General features: G+C 35.7%; 1 protein-coding gene across 1 annotated transcript; it reads right to left on the reverse strand.

Moving 5' to 3' along the window:
• Positions 1 to 1,279: 1,279 nt before the first annotated feature.
• Positions 1,280 to 4,140, reverse strand: LOC307168543 (interferon-induced protein with tetratricopeptide repeats 5-like). The gene is made up of 2 exons (XM_079888652.1): positions 4,034 to 4,140; positions 1,280 to 3,496 (listed from the first exon to the last, which is right to left on the reverse strand). The coding sequence occupies exons 1-2, from the start codon at positions 4,126 to 4,128 to the stop codon at positions 2,080 to 2,082; spliced, it is 1,512 nt and encodes a 503-aa protein (XP_079744778.1). The 5' UTR covers positions 4,129 to 4,140; the 3' UTR covers positions 1,280 to 2,079.
• Positions 4,141 to 9,370: the final 5,230 nt, after the last annotated feature.

Here is a 9,370-nt window from a genome sequence, read left to right on the forward strand (position 1 = left end):
ATAATCAATACAAAACATCAAATGCTCAGAGATAAAGAGTAAAAGATGTATACCTGACTTAGGAAATTTTTATACACTAATGATGAGTGTCTGAAAGACATTAAGCATTACGGGCTGATCTCATTACAAATCTCCCAGAGCCTTTTGAGACATTTCTTTATATACTCAAACCAAGACAGAAACCTAAACATATGCTAACAAGAGGAACTTTCTTCAGAGTTTACACCTTTTGAGGGCAGGATGCATGAAAGACCTCTGTAAGCAGGATATCTCTAAACTCTTAAAAACTTTATTACCTTTTGGTTTACTTCTTTAGGGAAGACCTTTGTACCAGTCGTACTGAGACATTTCAAATGATACCAGACATGTATTGTATGATAATTGTTCACATTAAACCATATAGATTTTTGGGTGAATTTCAGTTGATCAAAGCATGAGAGAGAGAAGAACCATTGGAAAAGGAGTGAAGGGAAAGAAATATAAATTAATACAATACTGAGATGAGACTTGCATCTAGGATGGGAATACTAATTTCGCAAGAGAGAGTTCAAATGTTAATTTCCAGAAACGTACTTTGTCTTCTTGGGGAGTGGTCGTTCCTCAACCAGATGGCCCAGCATCTTCCAATTCCTCAAGTCTTACACTAGCACTCACACCGACTGGATGAGGTGGAACAGGTTCTTCATCGGGCACATTAGAAGATGTTGTCTGCCTTCAACTGGGCCACAAGTTCTCTAAGTTCCTTGAGTTCTTCCTCCATTCTTAAATCAACACTTAAAGGAACACGCCACCGTTTTTTTGAAATAGGGGTTATTCACCGTCTCCCCTACATTTAGATAGATGGGCAAAAGCATTTTTGTCTCATTGGATGCATTGTCTTAGTCTGGCAGCACCGCCGCTAGCTTAGCTTAGCATAATGAATGGAATCCTTTGTTGACGGATAGCATGTCATGAGTAAAAGTGATAAAAAAAAAATTACTAATTTCTTCTTGTGGCCTGGGTATACACAACGAGTACAAATAGCAGTGCAGATTAAGACTAGGCGATTTCCTAGGCATATATTGACTTGGGACTATATTGGGGTGAAGCACAGGCGAAGCACTGCTACTTGGGCGTAGAGATATCAGATATCTTGGGCGCAGAGATAGCAGATTTCAGGTGGTGTGTGATATCTTGGTGCCCAAGTAGCTGTGCTTCGCCAACAAAGGATTCCATTCGCCAACAAGGATGTCTACATTCCAGGATGTCCTAAACAAAAAGATTTTCCATCACAAGTTTTGCAGTTTTTCTTGTCAAATGTTTTATTTTTCAAAGCAAAACAAGTGTAGTTGATACTGTGAAATTAAACATAACATACTAACACAGCTTTAACAGAAATAAAATACAACTCAAATATACAACCCAATACAAATACAACAAGGAGAAAAAATTATTAGGTTAAAATGTAAATTAATAAAATACATCTGAAGACATAACATGTGACATATTCTCCTAAAAAATAAGTACAACTGCAACAACTGGATACAATTTTTTTTTAAGACTCTGAATTTGCATTAAAGATATTTTTTTTTTCCTTTCTCCAGATTACATTTATCACTTTAATTCACTTTATAGGTGAAGCTACTTTTTGACAAAGATCACATATTGCTCCCACATAACCATAACATTCTATAATCATAAGAACTGAATAAAACAGATCTGCAAGGTAGAAAAAAAAAAAGATTTCAGAGGTAACAATATCATGTCACTTTACACATTGGGTTTTGTGCACTAACATTTTTACTAAGAAATCACAATTCATACATTAGTGCGTACTAAAATTCCTTCTAAATGAAAACGAGCGTGCATGAGAGAACAGGCAAGCAGGAAAGGGAGAGAGGTGAGGTTATGCAAATCTTCTTGTTTTAGGCAAATTATACTAGTTACGAAGGCTCACTCCGTCTTCAACATTTGAACAAGGGTAGGAAAAAGTGAACTAAATGCGTATGCACCAGTTTTCTGTGCACATAAATGCGCAAATTAGACCTATTTTTTTTTTTTATCCCTGGTTATGCATCCTTGTAAACAGTTATTATTTTATTACAAAGACATTAGCTCACAAAGATTACTCAGGAACTCATCATTCTCTTCATTGCCTGAAATGTCTGAATAACTCTGACACATCTCACGTTTGTGTTGATAAACTAATCCCATTATCTCACTGGCTTTCCAATCATTTGGATTAACCTTGATACGTCTCTTGGCGATATTCATCAGTTTCTGTGCACTTTTAGTCCCATCAATAGTTTGTGGAGCCATTGTCAAACACTCCTGGTAGTGCAAAATTGCTAAATCCTCACGTCTGTTACAGTACAGTTGGAACTGAGCATAATAAAAATGGACTACTTGTAGATGTTCATTTTTCTCTTTTGCTGTCTTTAATGTTTTGTCAAACAGTTCCTCTGCCTTGAGCAGATCATGTCTCTCTCCATATTGTAATGCAAGCTCACACATTGCATAGAGAAAGGAATCTTTTAGGGATGTTGCCTTTTCTAAATAGTATATTAATTGATCTAGAGCCTCATCTACCTCCACCTTGCGCCTTTTTTCTTTCTGTAAATTAATTTTCTTGGTCTTGTAGCACATTGCCAACTGATGATGTATGAAGCTTGAATTTGGTGATCTTTCAAGTGCTTTCATCAGCAGTGCAATAGACCTGTCTATATGTCCTTGATCCCTGAGGAACTTTACAACATATCTCATGACATGTGGATGTTCTGGAGACCCATTCAAGGCTTTCTCAACCAATTGCTCAGAGTCATTCATCAAGCTCTTGGATAATGACAGAAACTTAAGTCCTAGAAGGACTCTCAGAACATCATCATCTGGGTTGATGTCAATGGCCTTTCTCAGCTGTTTGATCGCAGGTGAATCCACAGTGCAAGACTCAGTGTGAGTACCAGTTTCAGTGCGATACAGAGCAATGGCATAACCAGCGTTCCACTCGCTATTTTCTGGATCCAGTTCCACAGCCTTCTGGAAAACTTCTACGGCTCTGTCATAATACTTGTGAGAGAATTTAAGATAGGCCCATCCTTTCTCACCAAGAACCTCTGGAACAGATGAAAACTCTGTTGGAAATGTTTCATTTATCTTCTGAAGTTTCTTCAGGTAACTTTCACACTCTGTGTAGTTCTTCATGTGGTAGTACACCCAGGCAAAATTCCCATAGGTGACAATGAGAGTCTTGTCACAGTTGTCACCTAGGTTTTCTTTAATGAGTGTCTCAGAATTCAACAGGTGGGCAAGGGCCTCTTCTTTGCGGTCAATAAGGAATTTCACAAATCCCAAAGAGCATTGTGCTCGTGCAGCTCCTTCTTCCCTCCCTAGATCCAGCTTGGCCTGTTCTTCAAGTCTGATGACGAGGTCAGCTATGGCTACTTCGTCCTTTTCAACGCCCCATGTGAAGTGACACTCCAGCTGATCCAGTTTCATTTTTAAACCGTCCAGGATTGAACTGACAAAATAAAATGAGTTAGCTAAGTAGGCTGGGGCTACATTATAGGCTATTTAATATGAGCTAATGCTCTTAAATGCTAAACATATTTAAACATGCTTTCATGATATGCTATAACTACATTAGACATTTATATCAAATAAACAATAATTATTTTTCTATTTACGCTATACCTTAATCATGCACTGAACAAATCTGGGTATATTTAACTTCAAATTAGCCATAAAGGGAATGAAATTAGGGGGGAAATTTAGCTCTGATACTGTAGATACACCATGACTCTTTTATAATTGCGTTCGAGGTATTCACTTTAATATAAATTATTTGTATAGAGCTATTAACAATTCACATTGTTCCAAAGAAGATTTGGAGAGTATTTGTTTATGTGTATAATCTAAACAGAATAACTCGACGTTCTAGATAAGCTACTGTGAGTTTTAAATGCATAAAAGTCACCCGATCTGATTGCAATCTCTGTTGCATGAGGTTAGCTTGTCAAATGCTCAGATTGAGTTACAGAAATAAAACAGCACTAACCTCATCTCTGACATCCTTTTTCTTTTTGCTTTTAGGAAATGATAGTCTACGCAGAGTGGTGTTTCACAAGACCAGTAGGCTACACCTAGCGCCATACTTTCAGTTTTTATTCCATTGATTTAGTCACACCCATCAATTCTTGACTCAAAGAGTTAACCCTCTATGGTATGCAATATGATATCAATGAGTAAAACATTATTTGTGGTGTTTTTATTGCTTAAAATTGGACACTATAACAATATCAATAAACATTTTCATTTATTTTTACAATGTACAAATTGAAGAATTTGACCTTTTCACATAGAACAATTGAAAACATCTATTTATTTTACCAGACACTTGAACAAAAACATTTATCCAGCTTTTAATGTATAACACATTTCATATTTATTAAAAAGTAACATTTCATATCCAGCGGTTGCTCTCAGGCAACATTGAACCATAGTGGAACACTAGTATTACCAAACCATAATTTCATCAAGTTATCATATCAAGTTATCATTTCCATCTTCATCCTCATCTGCATCTTCTTCCCTGCAGAATTCACTGTCACTTTGACCTCATCTTCCTCATCACAGTATAGCACCTCATCCTCACCCTCATCAACTGGCAGTTGAACTTGTGCTTTATACCTTTTTTTAGGTGCTATAGAAAATGTGCAGATCATAATATGTGCAGATATAGTGTGAATATAAGTGGGTGGTTGACATATTTGGCTAACAAAAAGTTTTTTTTTAAAAATCTCAAATGTAAGTCATGGAACTCATTGGGTTATATTCTACCAACTCTTATATTTCCAAATATATATGTGGTATTGTAGATTTTGTCCTAAAATTTACATTTATTAACTAGTTTACTGTCTTAGTGACTAAAAATGTCATATGGTGTGACATGAATGTTATTGTGTATTAAATTAAAAAGGGGTATAATGTGATAATGTAAGTCAATTTATCCTGATTCTTTATCATTACTATATAAAAGTATAGCAATTCTTATGTGCAAATATGTTACATTTTGCATTATTTTACTTCATCATCACTCATAGACAGACGTTTACTTGTAATCTTTCAATATACTTCAAATTAATTTGGGAATACCTTGCTATAAAAGTACCAAAATGCTTGTAACCTTTGCTGGCACTATTCCCCATCTGTCACATTGATGATTTTATGATTAATAACCAAAAAGCCTTAATATCTTTCAAAATTCTGAATGTCACACCAAATGACATGGTGTCACGCCATATGATGTCACACCACACAACAATCTGTATGCAAAAATCTGTATTAGCTGCATTTAACAAACAACCCAACTTAGTTTGACAAGTGAATCATTGTTTCAGTTACAGCAAAAATCACAAAATTGTTTAAAACAGTGAGTTCTGCTCAAAGTAGCAAAGAATCATATGTTTATAACACATGCATTAATCCACTTACTGTACTCATTTGATGTTGCACTTTTTATTTTAATCTGCTGAATATTAACTACATGAATTATAATAATCTTTATAGTAAATCATTGAACATTTTTTTTTATTTAATGCATAAATTCATTTCAAAATGAGGATGAGTAAAACAATGACCGAACAGCAAGCTGATGTATCATTTCGTTGTTCTTTCTTTATTCGCATTATCTCGCCATCTACTGAAATCTACTTCAAACTGAAAAAATAAATAAATAAATAAATAAAGGGAAAGATTTGAGTGACAAAATGCTGTAGTTTAACATGGATCCAGCTTGAAAATGGGATAGTAGGGATTCACCAAATTGAGTTGGTGTATAGATATTAAATGTGTACATAATATAGTATCAAAATGTGTTAAAAGGTCAAAATATTCAATAAACTTAACTATTAGTTATAAAATATGCATCTAAGAACATTATTTACGTATTTAAATGCAATTCATATCATATAGTGTGACAAAATAATCATATGGTGTGACAAGAAAACCCTGTCACACCTTATGATTTTGTGTCACACCATATGAGGTTTCATGTACTTAGCATGACATTAAGCAATGTGCTTTTATGCTAACATGCTAAAACCATGCTAACTACAATATGACAATATAGTTTTGAAGGTAATTTTGACTGAAAAGTAATTTCATTTGGGCATTTTTGTGTAAAATGAGTCACACCAAAAGACAGCGCAAAAGGGAACTGAAGCAGGAGTGCCGGATATACTTGATTTTTTTTAAACCATGAAGAGAGAAAACTCTAATTGTAACTTTCAGTGTCCTTCTGAGGTGTTGTTCTTCCTCCTGAAAGAAGGAGGACCCCCACACCCCAAAGATCTCCAAACAATTGACCTTTTAAAAAAGGGAATATGGCGTCACACCTAATGATATCCATTTCCGGGACAAAACGTTTTAGTTAAGGGCTGATTCAAAATATTATGCCTGAACTTTTAGTCAAGCAGACTCACAAGTAGACATCTGGGATATCAATATATGATTTAATAAACAGAAAATGAATTCATTTTTTTGTTTTTATTCAAAATCAAAATTTGTGAAATGTGCTTGGGACAGTCACGCCATATGAGTTTATTCTGGTTTGGCTGAAAATTGTGAAAAAATGGAAGATTAAACCCATGAATGCTCTGTATGTCCATATAAAACAGCACTTTCTGAACAATATCACCACAGTTTTTGATATATTTTTCTATAATTTACTTAACATTGACACATTGGACCAAAAAAAGGCCATGTCATGTCAACCACCCAAGTGCATTACAAAATCATGTAAAAATGCAAATATATTTTGGTAATTTTCACTCTTTTCCTTACAAATATAATATATTTGTATTCCAACCTAGTAGCCTGGTATGGCCTTATGTGATTCCATTATGGTACAATGTTGCCTTGAGGCAACACACATTTTTTTGTTATGTTCTCTAAAACATTTGATGATATATAATGTAAAGTTCTTGAAAATACTTCTTTACCGGTGAGTGGGTGATTAACTGGTGGCAAATGAGTGAAAAATGCCCTTTTCACTGGGGAAAATGTGGAGCCATGTGACCTGTGCAAATGTGCTGAAACAAAACACAAAATGTGGGTCATGTGACCCCTTTTTTGCACTTTCATTGATTAGTATTTGAGTTCTTCTCCCCTGAGATAGGTTTGACCAATAAATGGGTGTCTCATTTTATTAAAAATAAACTAAAAGAGACTATGTTTCCTGGAGGCAACACCGTACCATATATGCTTAAAGTCACAATGAAATAATTAAAGCTGCAAGCAGCGATGAAAGGGCCCTCGCACCCGTGCCATCAACACTCGGTGGCTTTAGGAAGGCAGAGCATGGTTGGGAAATGTACATTTAAGGAGGTATATATAGTAAGAGTATGTCAAAGTCAGTTACAAAATGTTTTGTATAATGGTGATAATAGCATGCTTCATGACTCAGCTAAGTGTTGCTAGCATGTTCAGTCTGTTTCTAGCATGCTTAGTACACAATAATTATGTGGTTAGTACTGCATTACTGTGTTAACCATGTCAGTTTCTGTTGCCAGTAGGTGGCGTTATGACTATAACTGAATATGAGCATGGATGTGTGTTCAGGACAGAACTCTTATCAAACATGTGAAGTTTGGTGCAAATTGGACATTGCCTTCTTGAGTAACAACAAAGTCATGTTTCATTGAATTAGCATTCTTTAGAACTTAGCTAAGCATTGTTAGCATGTTTTAACATGTTGCTAGAACGGCATCAACGTGTTAAACATGTCACTTCCTGTTGCCAGTTGGTGGCGCTATTACTATAACTGAACATTCTCATGTAGATGTGTTCAGGCCATGACTCTTATCAAAAGTGTGAAGTTTGGGGCAGATTGGACATTCCATGCCTGAGTTACAGCAAATTCCTATTTAATTGCAATAATAGCATGCTTTAGCACTTGGCTAAGAGTTTGCTAGCATGTTTTAGCATGTTTCTAGTATGTTGTTAGCATGTTTAACACTTGCTGGCACTTTTTTATATGTTATTAGGAGTCCACAACAGTGTTAAACATGTCACTTCCTGTTGCCAGCAGGTGGCGCTATGACTGTAACTGAATATAAGCATGGTCATGTGTTCAGGACAGAACGCTTATCAAAAGTGTGAAGTTTGGGGCAGATTGGACATTCCATGCCTGAGTTACAGCAAATTCATATTTAATTGCAGTAATATCATTCTTTAGCACTTAGCTAAGTGTTTGCTATTATGTTTTAGCATGTCTCTAGTATGTTGGTAGGATGTTTAGCACCTACTGGCATTTTTTTATATGTTATTAGGAGTCAAGAACAGTGTTAAACGTCACTTCCTGTTGCCAGCAGGTGGCGCTATGACTATAACTAAATATGAGCATGGACATGTGTTCAAGAGATAACTCTTATCAAACGTGTGACGTTTGGGGTAGATTGTACATTGCCTTCTTGAGTAACAACAAAGTCCTGTTTCATTGAATTAGCATGCTTTAGCACTTAGCTAAGTATTGCTAGCATGTTTTAATATGTTTCTAGCATGTTTAGAACTCAATGGCATTTTTAACATGTTGCTAGAACGGCATCAACGTGTTAAACATGTCACTTCCTGTTGCCAGTAGGTGGCGCTATTACTATAACTGAATTTGAGCATAGGCATGCGTTCAGGCCATGATTCTTATCAAACATGTGAAGTTTGGGGCAGATTGGACGTTCCATGCCTGAGTTACAGCAAATTCCTATTTAATTGCAGTAATAGCATGCTTTATCACTTAGCTAAGTGTTTGCTAGCATGTTTCTAGTATGTTGCTAACCTGTTTAGCACTTGCTGGCTCTTTTATATATGTTATTAGGAGACCACAACAGTGTTAAACATGTCACTTCCTGTTGACAGCAGGTGGCGCTATTACTATAACTGAATATTCTCATGTAGATGTGTTCAGGCCATGACTCTTATCAAACGTGTGAAGTTTGGGGCAGATTGGACATTCCATGCCTGTGTTACAGCAAATTCCTATTTAATTGCAGCAATAGCATGCTTTAGCACTTAGCTAAGTGTTTGCTAGCATGTTTTAGCATGTTTCTAGTATGTTGTTAGCATGTTTAGCACTTGCTGGCACTTTTTTTATATGTTTTTATATGTCCACAACAGTGTTTAACATGTCACTTCCTGTTGCCAGCAGGTGGCACTATGACTGTAACTGAATATGAGCATGGTCATGTGTTCAGGACAGAACGTTTATTAAAAGTGTGAAGTTTGGCGCATATTGGACATTGCCTTCTTGAGTAACAACAACATCCTGTTTCATTGAATTAGCATGCTTTAGCACTTAGCTAAGTATTGCTAGCATGTTTTAACATGTTTCTAGCATGTT

This window comes from Squalius cephalus (assembly GCF_949319135.1).
Source record: "Squalius cephalus genome assembly, chromosome: 12".
Classification (NCBI taxonomy): Eukaryota; Metazoa; Chordata; class Actinopteri; order Cypriniformes; family Leuciscidae; genus Squalius; species Squalius cephalus.

Excerpts from the sequence above, each read along its gene's own strand:
- LOC307168543 (XM_079888652.1), bottom strand. The coding sequence starts at position 4,128 with ATGGCGCTAGGTGTAGCCTACTGGTCTTGTGAAACACCACTCTGCGTA. Across the intron at positions 3,497-4,033 it reads AAAAGGATGTCAGAGATGAG|TTCAATCCTGGACGGTTTAA; the intron begins GTTAGTGCTGTT and ends TTATTTTGTCAG.